This window comes from Chenopodium album, chromosome 25, assembly GCF_948465745.1.
Source record: "Chenopodium album chromosome 25, dcCheAlbu1.1, whole genome shotgun sequence".
Taxonomy (NCBI): domain Eukaryota; kingdom Viridiplantae; phylum Streptophyta; class Magnoliopsida; order Caryophyllales; family Amaranthaceae; genus Chenopodium; species Chenopodium album.
The window spans coordinates 28,643,495-28,666,269 of NC_137858.1; the positions used below are offsets into that span (position 1 = coordinate 28,643,495).

General features: G+C 35.6%; 1 protein-coding gene across 1 annotated transcript; it reads left to right on the forward strand.

Annotated features, from left to right (window-relative positions):
- The first annotated feature begins 12,254 nt into the window (after positions 1 to 12,254).
- On the forward strand, positions 12,255 to 12,809 carry LOC145613931 (uncharacterized). The gene has a single exon (XM_081668965.1). The coding sequence runs from the start codon at positions 12,255 to 12,257 to the stop codon at positions 12,807 to 12,809; it is 555 nt and encodes a 184-aa protein (XP_081525091.1).
- The last annotated feature ends 9,966 nt before the right edge of the window (positions 12,810 to 22,775 follow it).

The following is a 22,775-nucleotide window of genomic DNA, read 5'->3' on the forward strand; positions in this document are numbered from 1 at the left end:
TAGTATTTTGGCCATAACTTCCTCATTATTCATCGGAATTGAGCTTATAATATATCGTTGGAAATTTCTTTTTAAGCCCCATCCAAATAAACTATTATTGGACCCTTATCATGGACCAAACTAAACTGGATTGGCTATTTTAAATAAAACAAGGTTGTTTTCAAAAACAGAAAGAAGGATTTTAATAAAAACTAACCGCAACACTAGACTTTTCACACTTTCACTTCATTCGATTATGGTTCGATGCGAAAGGTATTCATCACTGGGTTTGGTTTTGGGGAGACACAAATGGGTGTCTACAGAAGCCCCCACTTTGACTGAGTTTGGAGAAACTTAGGTTTCGAAAACAAAAGTCGAAGTAGCGATAGGGACGGAGAATGATTCAGAACGTTCTGCGATCCTAAATCATTCTTATAACGCCGATACCTGTAAAACAATGTTAGTTAAACAGATAAAGAGAGTTAAGAAACGCGTATCTTGCACCGTCGAGCACACGTCTCTGGAGGTAACCATTTTGTTGCATTTTGTATTGACGACCTTATACAAGCTAGAGAACGCCATCTTTGAAGGTAACATTGCGTCGTCATCTTCAATATTTCTTGGTGACAATCCTCCACAGTATCTCGGGAACATCGTCGAAAATAACCGTACGTCGTTATCTTCAGGGTTGTGGCAGTACGTCGCCACGGCAGTGCGTCGCCGCTATAGACAATCTCTTCTTTATCTTGAGGGACCGTCGAAGGTGACCATATCTTGTCATCTTCAGAATTTGTGACAACTCTCCACATCCTAGGGAACACTGTCTATTATTGCTGCTACATCTCGAGCTTTTCCTTGAATCATGGTGACAACCTTCCCAATCATAGCGAATGTCGTCGAAGACCGCCTCATCACGAACCGCTCTTCTCAAATATAGGTGACAACTCGCACAATCTTAGCGAATGACGTCGAAGACCGCCCATCTCGTGCTTTCTTCTCAAATCTTGGTGACAACTTCCACAATCTTAGCGAATGTTGTCGAAGATTGCTCATCTCATGCTATCTCCTCAAATCAAGTGACAACTTCCACAATCTTAGCGAATGTTGTCGAAGATCGCTCATCTCGTGCCATCTTCTCAAATCAAGTGATAACTTCCTCAATCATAGCGAAAGTTATCAAAGACCGCTTCATCTTGAATCGTTCTTCTCAAATCTAATAATAACCTCCCCAATCATAGTGAAAGCTATTGAAGGTCGCTTCATCTCAAACCGTCCTTCTCAAATCCAAGTAATAGACTCTTTGTAATCTTAAAGCCCTCTATTGAAGGCTTCGTCATCTCGAATCTTCAAATCTTCTTCCTTCCTAGGAAATCTTTGTGAACCGTTGTTTCGGTGCTTGCGATGAGCCAATGCTTAGGCGCTTTAAGCTAAGTGAGACGATCTTTTGTCAGGTCGATCGCTCATTGCGATTGTAATCGAGCCGACTACTTAATCATATCAAATTGCTTAGAGGGGCTAACTGGCGTACCAAGGAACCCAAAATTGCTGAACCAGGTCTATATGACCATATCATGAAGCCACGTGACCTGTCGCCGCACCAGCGCAAGCTAAAAGTTCTTGTCGCCGCAATATCTCTTTGTTGCCAGGCGACAACCTTGTCGTTTGGCGACAGATTTCTTTTTCAATTCTGTCGCTGCTGTTCATCGCCTAGTTTCACTCTGAACTTTTGGTCGTTTCCTTACAACCAACTCTGCTCAAATCTTCTGCAAATTAAAGCTCTTCATAATTTTGCTCAAACTTCTCTCATCTTGGAAGAATCTCATATATCTATATTCGCGATTTCTCGAAAAAATCCGAGAATATTGTTGCTCGCTGGAATGTACCTACATCTATATTTTGGACTATAGGACTTTGTTAATCTTTTATTATCTTAGGGTTGACCTAAGACCTAATGTGTTGCTCGACTCATTGACTTGTCATGACTCGACTCAAAGAGTTTGACACATGTGTTTTGACATGACTCAAGGTGTGAACTTTGACTTAATGATGACTCACTACGTGTGACTCGTGTGTGCACTCGACTCGATGTGTACATGACTCAAAAAAAAAAATTCCGTCATTTTTGTGGAGGGTACCGACTTTCTCCCGAAAAAGAAAGACGCGGAAAAAAGAATCGAAGTGTTTAATGGTGCATGTCGAATGAGCTTAGGCAAGTATATGCGTTCAATACTGTCCCTCAAGGTGCAAGGAGTAATTCATCCTAAACTATCTAAGTTGTTGACTCAATGATGAAAGTATTTGGGTAACTTAGGCGCGGAGGCTAAGTACTTCATACTTTGATACAATAATGATTATGAGTGATGAGTGATATTGATATGACAAAGCATGCTTCAACGTTATGTTAAGATTTCATGATAAAAGGTTCCTAAGGGAAGGACTATGGTCATGTATCTGTGATGTGTGTGAAAGTGACACTAAATAAAGTTAGGCTGCAAAGGCTAAGTGTATGGAAAAGTATTATTTGATAAGAGTCAAGAGATGGTGACTCTTAGGCTAGGTAGGCTAATGATGTAAGGATCAAGCCCCCAAGTCTAGCTCTAAGTGAATAGGGATGAGCATTTGAGATCCCTAGATATGATCATGGTGTAAGTGTGTGAATGTGAATATGAATGCATTTTTATTACGGCCGCACCTCAATGTGAGGTTGCCTACGTATCCGTTAGGAATCAGGCCAAACGTAGCTCTAGCCGAACCTCGCACAAGTGTATGTATACCTCAAAAAGGTCTTTTTAAGGGTTGTAACGTGGTTAGGCTAAAGGTTAGAGAAGAAGGGGATAAAGGCTCAAGACCCTAGATAAGCCCCCAGGGTGTGCAACCTTGCTTTTGAATCTTTGTATTTTTATGCTTGAGTTTTCTCATTTTTGAGCTCTCTTTTTTTTGTTTATTTTTTGCTCTATCTTTTTTTTTTTTTTTTTTTTTTTTGCTTTTGCATTTTTATTTTTATAAGTGTGGGCAATCCCGATCATGCGATCTATCACTCACTTGGCATTCATGTTTCTCAGGCACGGTACCGAGCACTCGATAAGAGACGCAATCTGAGACGTGTTCTTATCAAAGATATTTTCATATCATAGACATTGGAACACTTGCCCTTTTGCACACTTTTATTTATTTTTTGCTCATTTTTTGAAATTTTTGGTAAAAACACTCAAGCTTTGTATTTAGAACTTGCATAAGTTGCACACCATCCCATCCCAAGGTTAGTAGATGTGGGTTGAAAAAAGACAGGTCTATCGTTAGACGAGGCTCAAAGCGGTTTATAAAAAAAAAATGATTACATATTTGAAGGGTGAAAGGTGATATGATATGGCTACAAGGGGTGCCTCTAATCATGGGTATACCTTGTGCTTAGTTCGACCTTGATTTTATTAAAATGCAATGATCATATGCAAGGAATTAAAATGCTCATTTTATTAAAAGGAAAAAAAAGTAAATGAAAGTCCTACAAAGTAAAAACTAGGGGAAAATGAAAGGTGCCTATGCTAGACTTATTGGGGAAAAGAATAAAAAAGAAATAGAAAAAAAGTGGTCACGAAATCTTGTCGTTGAAGTTCGCCTTGTGTCATTGGCTTTATCATCACCCAGTCTTCTGGTTAGCTGAAGGTAATGGGATCTTGTTTGCTTCTATGAGATCTTGAATGAGATTTTGAAATATGTAACATTCATCTGTGGTATGACCATTTCCTTGATGATACTTGCAGTAAGAATTGGGATTCCACCTCGAAGATCGCTTTTCTGGCGTTGGATCTTCAGTAGGACCAATGGGTTTCATTAATCCTTGACCATAGAGACGATCGAAAGCAACATCATAGGTCATTCCAATGGGTGTGAGCTCTCTTTTGGGTTTCTTCTTAGATCCTTGATTATCCATGGCTAAGACATCGTTATGATCAAAGGTACCAACATTGTTACTAGAGTGGGTGTTTTCGGAAGAAGAAGGATTGTCGCTCTTCTTTCCTCTCTAGCCACTGTAGCTACCATTGTTAGTAGCTTTTTGCTTTGCAAGGTCATCTTCGATGTCTATACCTATGTCATAGACGGCTTTGAAGGTATTCAAGTTATGTTGATATTTCAAATGCTTTGAATACTTTTCTTGTAGATTCTTGATAAACAACCTCACAGACTCCTTCTCAGTAGGGACTTCAATCATATTAGCAGAACTTTCCCTCCACTTGTTGAAGAAGGAAGTGAAACCTTCGTTTTCTTTTTGTTTTAGCATTTCAAGCTGTCTATGGTCAGTTTCAACTTGAATGTTACATTTATATCTATCGATGAAAGCGTTTTTTTATTTCTTCCCAATCGGTGGTCTTCTCTTTGTCAAGAGAAAAGTACCATTGTTGACACACAGTTTCTAAAGATAAAGAGAACACGAAATGAAATGCTTTCTTATCTATTCCCTTAATATTCATTATGGTGTCAAAAGCTCTTAAATTAAAATAAGGGTTGTCCATAGGCTTGAATTTAGGGATGTCATTGGCATTGAACTTCTGCGGAAGAAGATCCTTGTCCACCAAGACCCCTTGTGAACTAATGCCCTGGAACTAGAGATGGTAACGGGTCGGATTTGGACCGGATCCGACTGGATCCAGATCCAGATCCGTTTTTCCATACTAGATCCATATCCGACTCGGATCCGTCGGGTATCGAAATTAAGGATCCATATCCAGATCCGGGTCTAAAACGGATCCAAAATGGGTCCAAAACAGAGCTAGCAATTAATTCAATAATAAGATATAAAATCAACCAAAAACGAATTTAATTTACATATTTTAGTAATTCACAATACTATAGAGTAGATGTACAATTCAATAATCAAATCAAATTTCTGTAATGTATAACTAATATACCTTGAAATTGCACAAGTAAACTAAGTAACCAACATTAATTCATAGAATCATAGTAGTTAATTAAAACAGATCTAAAAGTAAATAATCCACATTATATTACACCTATACAAGTAAAAATCGCAATATATATCTAGCTTTATAATGGGCTAATCTAAACTAAGCTCTAAAGCCATAGATGGATTCGCCACCACCATCATCGATAGCCTAACGGAGCAGCAGCAGCGGCGGGAGCAACAGTGACGGGTGCGGCAGCGAAGGGAGCAATAACAAAACCAAACTCTCGCAGGTGTAGAGAGAGAATATTAGGGATAGAGAGAGAGTATGTGATCTAAATTTTGGTTTTTGAGAGATGTAGTTAGTGTACTTAGGGATTGTAGTCTGTGAGGTAATTTGTGGGCTGGGCCTTAAGGTATGTGTAGGATATTTAGGGTTTTTAAATTTAAAACGGGTAAACAGATCTGGATCCGGGTATTACGCTTAGACCCGTATCCAGATCTGTTTTTTCCCATAGGATCCGGATCCGATTCGGATCCGCGCGGGTCCAGATTTTGAAGATCCATATCCACGAAAACGGATATGGATTCACGGATCCGGATCGGATCCGGATCCATTGCCATCCCTACCTGGAACCTATAATCATTAGATAGTTTGCTCAAACTTTCCTGGATAAGGTTCATTTGTTGTTGTTTTGCAGGGTCATTAACTTGAAGAGTTAAACCCTTCAATATCTCAGCCAGGTTAGCTACTTCTCCCCTAACTTCATTGAGTTCTTCTTGACTTGCCATTATCTTCTTAGCCTTCCTTTTTCTACCAATTGGTTTGTCAAAAAAGTGCTACTTGAATGAAAGTGTTGTCCTTGATTAATCGCCCTTCTCTCCTTGACCAAGTACTGTAGAAAGGGAAATTAGGGATAAGTTTTATACTAACTGATTATTTTGACTCAAGCTCTATTCAACATGCAATAGATGGGAAAAGATCATGGAAGAATGAGAAGAATGATATGCATGGGGAAAGAATGTAGTGAGTGGGAAGATGATGGAGATGGGGAAATATTGAAGAATTAGGAATAGAATGGACCCCAAACTCAAAGGACGAAAAAACGACTCATGCATGAACCTAAGACATGGCTATGGTGCGACTAACGTGTCAAGTGTGTGCTTTATAAGTGAGTGTAGGTGACATGTTAAGACTTGTGTCATGACCATGTGGCTAGACTATGTGACTAGACTTAAGCAAAGACTAAATTAAGACTTCGCGTATATGCATTAAACTGGACAGGTTGTAGTATTTTAGTCATAACTTGTGATCTGTGACTTTTATTGGGACGAAACCAACGCCAAATTAAAGATAAAATTCGGGGCTACAGATCCATAGGTTATACAACTCGTATTTCTTCCAAGAACTCCGGCTATGACCAAAACAAGTTGACGCTTGTGCAGTATACGGGAATAAAAATCCGGGTTGACTTAATGGAACTATGACTCGACTTTAGGCTTATTCATTAGTTCAAATTAATTAATTAATTAATTAAACAAAGTGATTTAGTCATTAGTTAGTTTATTAAGACTTATTTACAAACATAGGTCAAACCAAACGGTTAGTTTAGTCACATGTAAGCTATGCACGAGCAAATAATGCACAAGTAGTCAAATAGTCACAATATGATGCAATGAATTTGCAACCTAACCATGGCTCTAGTTCTCTAAAGTTCAAGGATATGGGTTAGTCAAAGAGGGTCCATGGTTATGAGTCCAGATGCATCGCGCGGAAGCCTAACCTTGAAGGGTTGGCGCGTATGGATGGGACCCCGCAAGTTAAAAACTTGCTTCCACGGTTTGGTGGATTCACAAACTTGCATGTACCCGTCGTTGCCAGGAGCGTTCGATTAGATAGATGAAGCGTGAACCCCCAGAGGGTTATGGCCATATGTAGAACACATATGGGTTTCAGAAAAGTGAGAAAAAAAACTCAATCAGGAAGTAGAATCGAGCCAACAGTACTAGAAATGGTAAAAACAAGAAGGCAGAGTTCTGGCTCGGTATTGGAAGAACTTGGCGCCAGAGTACAGGGACTGTCGCCGCAAAAGAACCCCTGTCGCCAAGCGACAGAACTGTCGCCAGGCGACGGTCTCTGTTTTCTAGACGTTAGTTCCTAGATGCCTCAGCAGGTATCTGTGTTCTTAGAATTTTCCAGATTTCGCAGTATTATTTCGATTCTAGTTGTGAAAGAAATTTCTCAAATTTCCTACGTGTAGAATCCTATGTTTTTTTGACTCATTGGTCTATCCAATGAGAGCCTTTTTATGCATATGACAATAATGTTAATCAAAATTACGCACATGAAATACTTAGAATCTTTCGAGTCTCATCCGCTCATTCTAAATCATTGCCAAAATAAATTTCAGGAATTAAAATAGAAATCCTCCCAGTGGAGTCGCCAAAAAACTGTAGAGAATATTTCAAGCACTATAACCCCAAGTTTGAACCCCACTGTGATCATACACTAAAGTACGGTGGCGTTCCAAAGGGAAGAAAGCTAGAGCAAAAGAGTCGCCAACAAGTTTTAGGAACTTGTAAACCCAAAACGATCCAGGAGATCGTCAACTCCATAAGGTCAGGAACCAAACAGGGTTCGGGGATGAGGGTACGAATCCAATCTACAAAAGAGAGGACCCGCCCTATGAAATAGGCCTCTACTTTACTACTCATATTCATGTGCGCTTTTCGACTAACATGCAAACATTATATTAACCCTAAACCTGTTTAATCTATGTTAGTTGAATATTAATGCACAAATAAAACTATTATTGGCGATCACTTGTACTAAAATCATATTAGCCTAAACCAAATTATTAATTATCTTATTAGGCGTGATTTCAAGTACAAATTCCCTTTAAACAAGCATAAAAGGCGTGATCAAGCAATAATAATAAATATATATAATATATATCAAGCAACATAATAATAATCAATAATAATAATAATCATAATAATAATCATAATCATGATAATAATAAAGCTTAATAATAATAGCAAGATCCTAGGCATGATACTAACAAGATTAATAACAAATCCTAGCATGTCACTAAACATTTAAGATCAAAGCTTTAAACCTAACATGATACGAACATGCTATTATAATATTAGAAATAATAAAAGGCACCCTAAACATGATTCTAGAAAGCATTAAAAACATCCTAACATGATACTAGGAATTGAAACAATAATAAACATGCTTTCTACATTGAAAGAGAGTAATAAGATTACATACTTTGAAGCCTCGTACCTCTTTCTAATAACAAAATACACGCGTTAGTAAACTTCAATGAAAATATTAAATCAAAGAATTAAATTAAATAAATGAAAGAAAGAGTTAAAAAGTTTAGACTGGATAGGGGACCAAACCCTCAGAAAAGTATAAACCTTTCACGTCTAGGGCGACTTCGAACTTGGCTAAGTATTTCAAGATCTTGTGTATGCGGAATTGTGTTTAAAAGGTTGGTTTAGAAAGAGAGAGAGAAATCAAGCAAGCCTTGATGAGAGTTGATTGAGAGAATTGATGATTAAAAAAGGGGAGATATGACCTCTATTTATAGGAAAAAAGAGGGTCGAAGATTTAAGAAAAGAATCCAAATTCAAATCGAAATAAAACTCGTAGACAGCAGTTTTTGCGAATTTTGTTTTTATCATATCTTTTGATCCAGAAGTCCAAATAAGGCATATAATATGTCTTTGGAAAGATCTTGAATTCTAGTTTCTAATACATTCAGAATCAGATTAAAAATTTTTATAGATAAAAAGATATGGCCGAAATAGTGAAAGGGTATCAGTTTTAGATAGAGTTTCGTATTCCTTTCATATCTTTTTCGTTATAGCTCGGATTTAATATTATAATATATCATTGGAAATATAATTTAAAGATCTATCCAACCGTATAAAATTTGGATAAAAAATATGACGCACAAAAATAAAATCTGACTATCTTTGGACATGTTTAAATCCGAATAGAAAAAGGAAAGTTTTTATAAAAAAGGAAAGTTTATATTTAAATCAAATTCCTTAATCTTATCTTCTCAAAAAAGGATAATTAAGATATTTTAGAAACTTATAGAAGATTCTAATCAATCCTAATTAGTTTAGGAATAGGATTAAACCTTTGGACCCTCCTCATGATCATTGGGCCGTAGGTAAAATCCGGTTTGGGCCCAGTTTAGTATTTTGGCCATAACTTCCTCATTATTCATCGGAATTGAGCTTATAATATATCGTTGGAAAGGTCTTTTTAAGCTCCATCCAACTACACTATTATTGGACCCTTATCATGGACCAAACTAAACTGGATTAGCTATTTTAAATAAAACAAGGTTGTTTTCAAAAACAGAAAGAAGGATTTTAATAAAAACTAACCGCAATACTAGACTTTTCACACTTTCACTTCATTCGATTATGGTTCGACGCGAAAGGTATTCATCACTGGGTTTGGTTTTGGGGAGACACAAATGGGTGTCTACACAAGGCTACTCTGGTTTAGTCATTCACTTTGTGTTTCCTCTTTTGGTAAGTGGCATACCCAATTTGTGGGTTTGTTAGGGTGTGTCGGCTCAGGATTGAAGCAGCAAGTTAATCTTTTGGTGTGTTTACCTTTAGCTAGGTGTGGTTGGTTGCACTACTAGAAAAAATCCTAATACCGATGGCCAAAATCCATCGGTAAATATATAAAAAAAAACCATCGGTATCACGTTTACCGATGGCTGCCATCGGTATTTTGGCCATCGGATAACAATTCGTCGGGAAATCTGAAAATACCGATGGAAAAGCCATCGGTAAAAATAATACCGATGGTTTTACCGATAGCCAAACTCCATCGGTGATTTTTTAAATAACGATGGCTTAAACCATCGGTTTGTTTTTACCGATGGTTTTCAAACCATCGGTATATTAATATTGCCGATGGTTTTTAGCCATCGGTAATTATTTTTAAAAAATAAAAAAAATTAAAAACCCACCTACCCACCCTATTACTCCCTGCCCCAGCCCCAGCCCCAGCCCCATACCCCTACCCCCCAATGGCCCAATCCCCTACTGGCTACTACCCCCTATCTACTAGCCCCTACCCAAACGGCCAACCACCCCACACCACCTAAGTTCCAGCCACCGCAACCACCACCACCCTCATAAATTCAAGAAAAACAACCAATAATCCATGAAAATCAACCATAAAAACTAACGAAAATCAACCAAAAAAACCAATGAAAATCAACCACAATAATTCATCGAAAATCAACCAAAAACCAAGGAAAAACAACCACAATAATTCATCGAAAAACAACCAAAAACCAAGGAAAATCAAACACAACTCCCTCGAAAATCTACCAAATAAATCAGAAAAACTAACCACAAAAATAAGACAATCAACCACAAAACCCATGAAATTAACCACAAAACCCACGAACATCAACAACAAAACCCACGAAAAACAAAAAAAAACCAACGAATATTCAACCACAAATAACATACCTTTAGATTTTCTTTTCACTTCTCAAGGTTTAAATGGTCTAATTCGACCATCAAAACTCCAGATCTGGAGTTTTTATGGTTGAATTTGACCAAAAAACCACATTGCCGCCGAAAAACCCACAAATAGCCTATGAACACCGTCGAACAAAGCCACAAACACCATGAGAAAGAACAAAACTTAGAGGGAGGGACGAGAAGTGAGATGAGTGATGAGGAAAGAAAAAAAGAAACAAGGGAATGGAAGAGTGAGAGGAGAAAAGAGAAAAAGGGGGAAGGAGGAGATTGGAGAGAGAAAAAGAGATGAGAGAGGCGTGAGAAAAAGAAGATGATAAGAAGATAGAAAAATAGAGAAGGAGAGAGGCCTGAAGATGATAAGAAGATAGAAGAAAGAGAAAAGGAAAAAGGAGCTTTTAGGGTTTTACTTCATTTTTTTTAGGTTTTTTTTTTAAATTACCGACGGCATGTAACCATCGGTAAAATACCGATGGCTAAAAGCCATCGGTATTTATTTTATACCGATGGTTTTTAGCCATCGGTAAAAATTTCAAATTTTGTTTTAAAATATAATATTTTACTGATGGAAGAAAGCCATCGGAAAAAATATACCGATAGCCAGGCCATCGTTATTTTTCAAAATACCGATAGCCAGGCCATCGTTATTTTTCAAAATACCGATGGCTAAGTAAAACCATCGGTAAATTATTTTTTTACCGATGGATTTTTCTAGCCATCGGTAAATCCCTTCGGTAAATGAGCGTTTTCTTGTAGTGTTGTTTTTAATTTCGTTTTTTAGCTCTGGTAGGTTGTAATTTGTCATTTATTTACGAGTTCTCTTTGTCAAAAAAAAAAAAAAAAAAAAAAAAAAAAACAAGCAAACATGGCTAATAAAAATCTAATATTTATATATAAAGGGGAGTTTTTTCCCGGGATTTTAGAGCGCCACGTAGGATTTTTATTTTTAAAAAATTATTAGAGCGCCACATAGGATTAATATTTTTAAAACGTTACAAAAGGATTATGCCACCTAAGATTAGTTAACGTGCCGCGTGGGATTATAAATTATAGTTATATTTAATAAATAATTCAAGTGCCACATAAGCATAATTGACCAATGAGATTTTAATGGTTACATTAATTAAATACAAAATATTATCTTTTGAGATTAGAAATTTTATCTAATATTTTAAAATAAATATTGAGAAAATGATATATTACGTACAACTAATAAAATAACAAATGTAATCACATAAATATGAAAAATGTTTTTTAAAAAAATAATATACCTACCCGTGCATCGCACGGGCTTCATCTAGTTATCTATGCATGACACCATTTTTGTGATCATCATTATGTTATAAAATTAATAAAATCCCAATGTAATCAATATTTGACCACGTAATAATGACTGTGCCCGCCACACTTTAATCTCTCAAATTCTTTATTCTTATCCTACATTCCTATTATAATTTATAATAATCATCATCATTTCCCTGGTAAGCCCACCACTTGTTTTTCTTATCCAATTTAATTCTAATCCGGTGTGCTTTGAAAAAGTCTTTACTTTTTCATTTTCTAATAATTTTTTGCTAATACAAGAAAAAGTCTTTACTTTTACACACTAACCTTCCTTTTATATTACCTCATTTCCTTAAATTCGTTCATACATCTTCATCCAACACCTAAATCATACCGCCTTTTTATTTCTTAGCATCCAACTTTAAACCAACTCTTGTTTTCATTTCTTCAACTAAACCCACTTTTTATTTTGTTTTCTTCTCCTTTAAAACCCACTCATAATTTTGAATTAAAACACCAAAAACAAAGATCAAAACAATAATAAACAAATTCAATAATGAAGAGCAAAACTCCTCAAAATAAGTTCATGAAAATCATAACAATCCCTATTAGAGCTCTAGCCAAAGCTAGAGACTTTTACGTTCGGAGCATGAACAATTACGCGGATAGAGCATGCTATGGTGGAGCTTCAACATTTGCCGATCCATTACCGAGAAGTTTTAGCACGAACTCGACTCGATCACGAGACAACGACGACTTCATAGAGCTAGTACGTGCTGCATCAACAAGTACACTAGGGAATAGGATTAATCTAAACACTACTTCAACACGTACACTTTCATCGTCTAATCACGCTACAAACACGAACAGTAATAATAGATTTAAGGCTAGAGATAATTTCAACAATTTGAAGGGTGTACCAAGAAGTGCAAGCGTTGGTATGGCGAAAATCGAAGAAGATAAGCCTATTGAGTTTGATGATAAATTTGATGGTGGTAATAATGTTGGTGTTAATAATGGTGGTAATATGAAAAACAACAAATTTGGAATTTTTCCTAGGAGTAGGAGTTATGCTGTTGGTTCTACGAAGGGGTCTTCTGCTGTGTTTTGAGAATATTAATGTGCAATTTTCTTCAAGTTTTTGTTTTGTTTTGTTTTTGAGAATTAATTTTTTTTCGGATCAAGGAAAATGTGATCCTGTTCTTCTGTAAATAGCTTAATGTAATGATTTGAAGAGTGCTTGATGATGTTATTGCGATAAGAGTTAGAAATGATTTTTAACAATTTTATAACATGAATATATATAAGTACTTAATAGTAGCATTCTATACCACCTTTTTTAATTTTTTTTTTTTTTTTGGGTGGTGTTTAGGGAGTCACAAGGACAGGGTGAAAATCGATTCCAGGATTATCGGGGACCGAGAGGGAAACTCTAACCACTTAAGCTAACCCTCACTCTCACCTATCTTATTTTAATTGTTCTGAACTTATTTAATTTTATTTAAGTAATTAAATTTATTATTTCTTATCTTACATATTAAATTTAGACTGACAATCTATCACCGTTGCTTATTATTTGCAACTTTGGAGGCCGGATTGCACTAACTAGTTCTTTGCAATTTTGGATAGAGAAAGAGGTGTAAGTGATAGAGGAGAAAGATAGAGATGCATGTGATGATGAGAATGATGGAGAAATTGACAAGTTAATAAGGAAAGATAATATTTGTTACAAATAATATGAAATATCCATTTTTGGTGAAGTAGTATAAACTATTGAAAATTATTAACTTTTATCATACAACTTACTAACTCTTATTTTGTCTCTAGTTTTTTTTAACTTCATCTTAAACCCAAATTAAGTGAAAATGTGATGAGGTGGAAACTTGATAGGCTTAAATGTTTAGAACTAATCATTTTAATTGACCAATGTGATTGTCGGAGTTATCCTTTTTGCTACAAATGCTAACACTTAAAGTGGCCCGGTACAATTTAGTTGAATTGGGACCTTAAATTAATTTTTTAAGGAAAAGTATGTTACGAAATCAAAAAGTTGGGGCCCTTTTATAGTAGTTTCACTTAGGGGCCCTGTGCGGTTGACCACCCTGCACATGCTCAGAACCAACCCTGCTTTTACTCCATATAAATTTAGAACTTTAGATGACAAATTTTAATATGGATAGCTAGATATGTGCGTGTGTTTTTTTTTTTTTTTTTTTTCAAAATAATGTGTTAAAGTTCACTATCATTGCAAACGGATTATTAGTAAATACCATATTTGTAATAAAGCAAATGAAAACGAGAGATACGTTCAGGAACATTGACCCTAGAACCGTCGAAGGAAGCTGTTTGACGAATTTCGAAATATAAATTATGATCACGCGGTATTCATTTAATAAAATGATGTTCATATTGACCCAGCTTGTATAGGACTAGGAAAGTTTTCAACAATGTGGAAACCGCAACATTTGTGAGTTCGGACGGTTTTTATTAATGATGAGTTGTAATTTGTATGCATGACCTAGTCAAATGTTTGCATAGTACTCGACTAACTTGATTGACGGGATCTATTCTTATTTCTTAAAACTCACACCCAAGGCCCCAACTCCCCAACAACTATTACTCCGTACTCCATTGGGCCAATTTGAGACTTCCTCCGTTTCTATTTAGTTGATACGTTTAATTTAGGCACATATATTAAGAAGAGGAGAGAGAGTGAGAGAGAATGAAAAAGCAAGTGGGGTAGCTTGTAAATTCAAGGTAAAAAAGTTTCCCCCAATGGAAACGTGTCAACTAAAAAAACTTCCTAAAAAAGAATACGTGTCAATTAAAAAGAAACGGAGGTAGTATATTATTTTTATTCATTATTATTTACAATAAAAGAATTTTTTATGTCTCATAACTAATACCCCTCCTTTCCAAAAAAATTCGACCCTTTAGGACTAATTTTAGTCCCAAAATGATCGACTTGCATTAAAATACCCACTATTTTACAACAATATTATCTAAAATTAGCTTTCTCATATAAAATTTTGTTTTTCATGTACTTTTAATACTTTCTCTCTCTAATTTTTTACAAACCCCATGTAAGGGCCTGTTCTGATTGACTGAAATCAACTGAACTGAACTGAACTGAACTGAACTGAGCTGAAATGAACTGAACTGAACTGAACTAAACTGAACTTATTAATTAGTGATTTTTAACTACGGATTAGTGCTCTTTGATTATATATTACTATACCTATGTGTATATTATTATTATTATTATTATTATTAATGATTATTATTATTATAATTAATTATTGATTATTATTATTAGTATTATTGTTATTATTATTATTATTATTATTATTATTATTATTTATTCATGATTATTATTATTATTATTTATTGATAATAATAATAATAATAATATTAATAATTATTATTATTATTATTATTATTATTATTATTATTATTTGTTGTTGTTGTCGTCGTTGTAATAAGAGCTTAAAAGAATGAAATTTGTCTTTATATCATTAGCAATATCATTAGACATAAGAGCTGAACTGAACTGAACTGAACTGAACTGAACTGAGCTGAACTGAACTGAACTGAATTTCAAAGGAAGAGAACAGGCCCTAAATTTATCTTTACAATAAACATTTACTTCTTTTTATTTAACTTTCTTAATACCCGTGAAATCAACCCAAAAGAGTCGTTTTTCGAGGACGGAGGAAATATTTATTAGTTGTAAATAAGAAACGAAGATAGTAATTTAGACAAATATGCCAACTTGGATAATGTATTCCGAAATTGAATCATACTAAATCATGGTGTGATGTGTGCATACGACTTGAAATTTAAATTGGTTTTTTTTTTTTTAATCAAATTAGGTCGGGTTATTTTTTGACACCTCTAAATTTAGTACTTCCTTAGTCCTCCATTTGAAAAATATGTTCTTCTTTGATTGTGTATGGTTTTATAAACTTACATTTCCTGTCAAAAATAATTGTATAAAACTAACACTTTTATATTTGACTATCAGTCTTAGAGTTCACTATAGAAAATTAAAATAGAATCATCATTTTGGAATGGAGAAAGTAATATACCACTTCCAGTTTTCATTCAATCATTAATTTGTTTGTATTCTTTTACACGGTATATAGCATCTTCTTCAAGTTGGCTTTTTAAATTATAGGTAGTGGTTTAAGAGATAGATCTTCTTTAAGTGCGTAGGGTCTTAAAAGTGGTCACTGATGTCTGTAGCCCCCAAAACTAATGATATAAACCACAATAATGATGAAAGCGTATTAGCAAAAGATTATCATATTCACTCTATTATTATAACCACTCCAACAAATGGGCTTATTAGAAGTAATTACTTAATTAGGCTTGTCTTCACATATCTAAGTTGGCTGCGAATAGCAAGATTTTGCATGACTGTAATTTTATTTCTGAACATTTCGGGTATTAGGTCTGTTCAAAACAAGTAATTTGGTTTACATCGGATTGGGTCAACTTCGTATCGGGTTGATTCATTTCGGGTTTCATATAAGGTACAATCGGGTCGGGTTATTTCGGATAACGGGTCATCAGCTTCTGTCAAAATAGAGAGAGTCGAGAGAATAGGGAGTTGTATTTCGTATTAGCGTATACACAAGTATATATATATATATATATATATGTATATATATGTATATATATATATATGTATATATATGTATATATATATGTATGTATATGTATATATATGTATATGTATATGTATATGTATATATGTATATGTATATATATATATATACATATATATATACATATACATATATATATATACATGTATATATACATATATACATATATATATATATACATGTATATATACATGTATATATATACATATACATATATGTATACATATATATCTACTAAGGAACCCGGGGTAGCACGTGCTACCCCCAAAAATTTAGAAAACAATTAGTAAGTAATATAATTCGCAGCATATCCTTGAATAGTGCGTGATGCTCTAGTGGTTAAAGTGGGTTATGTCAATCTAGATGGTTGGGGGTTCGAGACCTACTCTTACCCTTCCTTTTTTGTTTTTATTTTCTATTGTTTTCAGAAGTCTACTGTTGCTCAATTAGATTTCCTACTTTCTTTCACATTTTATTTCCAATTAGATTGATTAAGATTAAGATAAGATCTTTCAATTAATAATCAACAATAGGTAAAAAAAAAAAAAAATCAACAATAATGTTGATATTGTAATTATACTCCATATTCATTTTCACGATTTTTAAAAAGATACTAATCTCTGTATTTTTTTTAAAAAAAAAAATCTGTAGTATTAAATTTTTGGTCGATATTTACTTTTAATTTTACGTCTCTTTTTAAATTTATTAGATCTTGGCCATTCACCTTTACTTTTACATTTTATTCATCTTCACAATTTTTAAAAAGATACTAATCTCTCTATTTTTTTAAAAAATTATGTAGTATTAAATTATTCACTTTTATTTTTATGTCTCTTTTTAAAATAATTAGATATTGGCCATTCACCTTTACTTTTACATTTTATTTATTTTCACATTTAAAAAATGCTAATTTGATCTCATTATTTTTTTTATTTTTTATTCTGTAGTATTAAATTTTGGTTTTCATTCACTTTTATTTTTAAGTCTCATTTTAAATTTATTATATACTTGTACAATTTTTGACATCAAGATTAATAGTTACAAGGTGCATGAAAGTAATTCATGTCACATAAGGAGTAATTTTGAATTTTATCATTGCAAATTATTTGTGCAAGCTAAGTAAAAATAAAAAATAAATCGAATTTTTTTAGTTGTCTAGTGCTACCCCTGGTTAGAATTCCTGGATCCGCCACTGTATATATATGTACAACCTATGAGATTAGGGCTCGGAACATAACAACGGCCCATTAGCTATACATATTATATGGCCTAACACCCCCCCTCCCCCCCCCCCCCCCTCAAGTTGGAGCATGCAAATCACAAATGCCCAACTTGCCAAGTAGATACAAGAATTGTTGTTTGTTCAATGCCTAAGTGAAAATATCCGCAAGTTGATCCGTCGTTTTCACATACGACGAACTAATAACACCATTCTGAATCGCATCGTGGACATAATAACAATCAACTTCAATGTGTTTATTACGCTCATGGAAGACCGGATTCCGCGCAATATACTATGCAGATTGACTATCACAAACCAAACTCATTGCACGGGGATGCGAGACTCCCAAACTCAAAAGTAGAGCCTTCAATCACTTCAACTCATCAGTAGTTTTAGACATTGAACGAAATTCGGCCTCTGCAGAAGACTTAGCCCCAGTGTCCTGCTTCTTAGTCTTCCAAGATATAGGGGAAGCACCAAGAAACACCAACCAACCAGAAATAGATCGTCTCGTCAAAGGACAACTAGCCTAATCTGAGTCACACCAACTTGTAATATGTAGATCACAATCAGAGCTTAAAGGGATTCCCTGACCCGGACATACTTTCAAGTAACGCACCTTACGAAGAGCGGCTGACAGGCTAAAATCGTATCACCTAATAAAAAATAATTACATAAGTCCACTAGCTTATGCAGATAGGGAAGTAGGGTCGAATCCACAGGGAAACAAGTCTTTCTACTCCTAATTAATTATTATAATCTAAATTACTAAAGTAACTAATTTGTTTGTGATTATAAACTATACTACGAAGATTATGGGTAAGGAGAATAAATAGGGAAGAAATCAATAATAATAAAGCCTAGGGCATAGGTTCACTAATAAACAATATTCCAAGGTAAAACATAATAATCAATCATCAATGCATTAATTAATCAGATCATAAAGGGCTTTCGCTACGTATTACAATCACAGAGTTAATTTACCGGTATTAAATATCATCTCTCGAATCTCGACCTAACCATTTATAAATTAATCTGCCTATTGAAACTAAGCCTAAACATCAATTCTCATCTCTCGAATCTCAAATTAATATTGCTAAACTCATACAATTAAACCTGGCCAAATCTAATTGCATAGAATTTAAACAATCAATAGGAAATCAATTAAGCATTAACAATTAATAATCAAAGAAATTACCCCTTCATATTATTTATTAGATCCCCATAAACCCTAGAAAGAGAACTACTCAGACATGATTAAAGCTAAACAAAATATAATAATTAAACAAGAAATAAGAAATTGAATGAATAAAATACTGAGATTAATAAGAGAGAAATCGTACCAAGACGGCGGAATTACAATGGAGTTTAGGAACAAGGAAAAATAATTCTAGAGAGAGAAATTCTAAGTAGAGAGAGAAGGAATTAAAAACTAGAGTATAAAGAAGTGAAAAAGAAGTATCTAATCTTGCCTAATAAAATTACATTAATACTGAGCAAGAATTATACGCTAAACAAAACTGATCGGAAATAATTGACCCCTTAAAACACACACGCCCGGTCGGGTAGTGGCTCGCCCAACCGGGCCCGCCTTTTTGCCTCATAAAGCCTTCTCGCGCCCGGCCGGGCGCGTGCTCCGGGCGCTTATACTGCTGGAGTTTGCTTCGCCCCGCCCGGCCGGGCGCGCCTTCGGGCGGCTCCTGGTGGATCTGGGTGAGGTTTTTTAGCCTCGGGCTTCTTCCTTTGGGCCTCCGAACTTGGCCCAATTGCCTTGTATTTCCGAAACTGAGCCCTTAGTCACCGATTTGCTACCTCCAATCGGTCTTGGGCTATCGAAAGTGGTCGCGGTCTTCCAACACTTGTAGATGCTCCTCGAAAACCCGGGAAAATGCTCCAAGTACGCAAATTCCTACAAAACTCAAGCAAAACTACAAAACCACTGGAAAACACAAATTAGTAATAAAAGTGGCTCGAAGGAGCCAAAAACACTACTAATTACGACCAAGGGACGGGGGTAAATATATATATAAAATGAACACATCAAACTCCCCCAAGCCAAACCTTTGCTTGTCCCTAAGCAAAGAGCTCCTTAATGAACATATAAAACATGCCTCACCCCAATATAAAAATCAAGCACAAACGATTCAAGGCAAATCAAGTGAACATGCTTCAAAATCAACCAATCCTATCCATCTAATCACCCTTCCTCCCCAACAATTGTCAAGTAGAGCAAACCACAAGAGCATATAGAATTCAAGACTAGTGCTCACACACTCAACTCTCATTTATGTGGCGAGTAAAAGATGTACTCGATCGCTCTCCATCCCAACCCCTTTAATGTGAACAATGCCCTCCCAAACTCACAACACTCGTGTGTTTAAAAAGACATACACTCAACCTAATAGTCGACTCGGAATATGTCAAGTCATAACTAGCATTGATAAACAACACTTTCACATTTACACAACTCTATGCACAAGGTCAGAAGGTCTTTAAAGCTTGTAATGTAAGGCTAGGGTAAAAGGGTAGGATAAATTTGGGAATATGTGAGAGAAAAGCTATGCTAAAAGGGAGCCATATCCTAAATAAACCCATGATCAAATATAATGATCATAAACATCTCCAACAAAACTAACTCCAACACAAATCCACCAAATATACTCCAATCATAAAAACCAAACCCAATACTTACAAAATTTCACTCCCAAAAATATGATAATATAAACTAGAGTGAATAAACAAACTTTAACTCAAACTCAAATATTTACAATGAAACTCAATTTTTTTCTTTCTTTTCTTTTGATAAACCTTCACTTAGACAATTTGAACATCAAACCTTTTTTTTTCTCTTTGCTCTTTTTTTTCATTTTTTTTCTTTTTTTTTTTCTAGAAGTTCACTTTCTTTTTTTTATTTTCTCAATTTTTTTTCTTTGAACTTCTTTTTTTTTTTCAATCACACCTTTATTTTTTCAAATATATACACTATTAAACTCATCAAAACAAAAACATGATCAAGAACAAATAACTTCTCAAACCCACCCAAACTGTGCAAATAATGTGCACGCTACAAACTCCCTCACCTCACTCACTAATAGCTCCCCCAAGCCAAGCTTGGGACTAGTAACCAATGGGGCAAACATGGCTTGTAATGTGGCTAAAAACAATAAAAGGGCACAAGCAACAACATGGGTAGCAAGAAGGGAACAAATGTATCTAAATAAATCTGAAGGCTACCTAAAAGAACAAATGCCTTCGTCCTCCACATGTGCATAATAGTGAGTTATCAAACACTACTCATAGTTGCAAATCAATACTCAAATTCATTGACATACCAGGAACTAACACACATTCCTAACCAAATCAACTAGTCAAGCACTATATTCACATGTAGTTGGGAAAAATTGACGCATGTTTAGGAATCCAAATAATTAAACTTCAAATCATGATCAACTAATCCACAATGCTCAAAATCAAATACCAAGAATCAAAATAATTTTTTTCTCAAGTATGGGGCACAGGGAAGCATGATTTACAATTCATTGGTTCGTATTTTTTTATTTTTTTGATTATTCAATTTTTTTGTATTTTTCATATAAGGAAAGCAGTAAAACTAATCTAGAAAGCAATAAATCTAAACTAACAAAACACACCAAAAATAAATAAAAAAAAAAGAAAAAGGAAGAAGAAATATATACCAAATCCAAAAATCTCCCCCAAGCCAAGATCAGACAATGTCCTCATTGGCTCGAGGCTAGCCCAGCTGGCTACTCATCCTCATCCTGGTCCATCCGTGTGGACCCACCTGCTCCACCGCTGGAACCTGCACCATCGGCACCAAAAGAGCTACCACCAAAATAGTTAGCATGGTAACTCCCCCCCCCCCCCGGTCCCCCAAAAGGCATGTCCTGGCCGTACCCATGGAACGAAGAATAGTCTGTATAAATACCATGGGCAGTGGGATCCCTATCGTATCTCTGAGGTGGTGGCTGGAACCAGTCTGGGTAAATAGCATCGTCGGGAATGTTCCCCCGACGAGCATAATCATCATAAATGGGGTAGAGCCCCCTACCCTGGTTCCTCTCTAGGTAGCCTAGCCTATGGTCGACGGACCCAAGCATCCGTCTCATATCAGTCTGGTTATGCTCTATGCGACCTATGGCCTGACCTATACTCTGCAAATCCCAAACCGGGTCAGAGTCACCATGAGGGACGGAATAGGACTGTCGGGGTGGTGAAGGTGGCTGTGGAATAGGCTCAACTACTGGCTGTGGCTGGGCCTGCTGTGGATCCTCACCCCTAGCATGGGCAACTAACAGGGCATAAGTGTAAGACTCTTGCCCTGGGGGAAAAGCGGTCAGGTTGGGGTTGGGCAAAGGAAAAATAGGTAAAGGGTGTTCAGTCCCTGTCCTAATGCACCAATGGGTGACCTGGCTCCCGTCTACCCTCAACCACCCCAGCTCCTCGAGGTACCTAGAGGTAATGTAGGTGTCGGGTCCCATGTTAGTCATGCGGTGGGGTCCACTCTCTACAAAACAGGCCTTCTTGATGGCTATCCTAGTGATAATGCCACCAAGACGGATGGGGGTAGTGGCCGTGTTACTGGCCGTGGCGTGTCTACCTAGGTGGTGGATAATATACCTAGCTATGTTCAATTTCCCGAACCCAAAAATGTAATGGCCAATTACAGCTAGTTCATTGGTCTGACAGTTGTGGGGTTCGTTCCTACCTAGGAAATAGACACCGCCAAATCTTTGCCACATTTTGGGGACGGGGTGGTGGATCAGCCTAGCACTAGCATGTTATGCAGTTACAGAAGAAATACCAGTTAAAGCAAAATAAACATCTTCCATTTTAAATTCGGCATTCCACTGTCGATCCAAATCAGGTTCTAATTCAAATAATTTACAAAATTCCACAAAAGAAAGAGTGATATTTCTATTATTAAGCCTAAAAATTAATTTCGGACCACTTTTATGATTTTGTACAATTAAAGAAGACAAGAATTCACAAGTTAATTCACGGTATGTAGAATAATGCATATCAACAAATTTTCTCATACCAATATCATTTAAAAATCTCCTAACAAAACCATAAATACCTAAAGCTTCTAAATTAGGACGGTGTAACCACTGGAGGGAATTACCTCTCGTCCGTAGAGCACCTCAAGCTTTTCCCGTTGCTCCGG

Excerpts from the sequence above, each read along its gene's own strand:
- LOC145613931 (XM_081668965.1), top strand. The coding sequence starts at position 12,255 with ATGAAGAGCAAAACTCCTCAAAATAAGTTCATGAAAATCATAACAATC.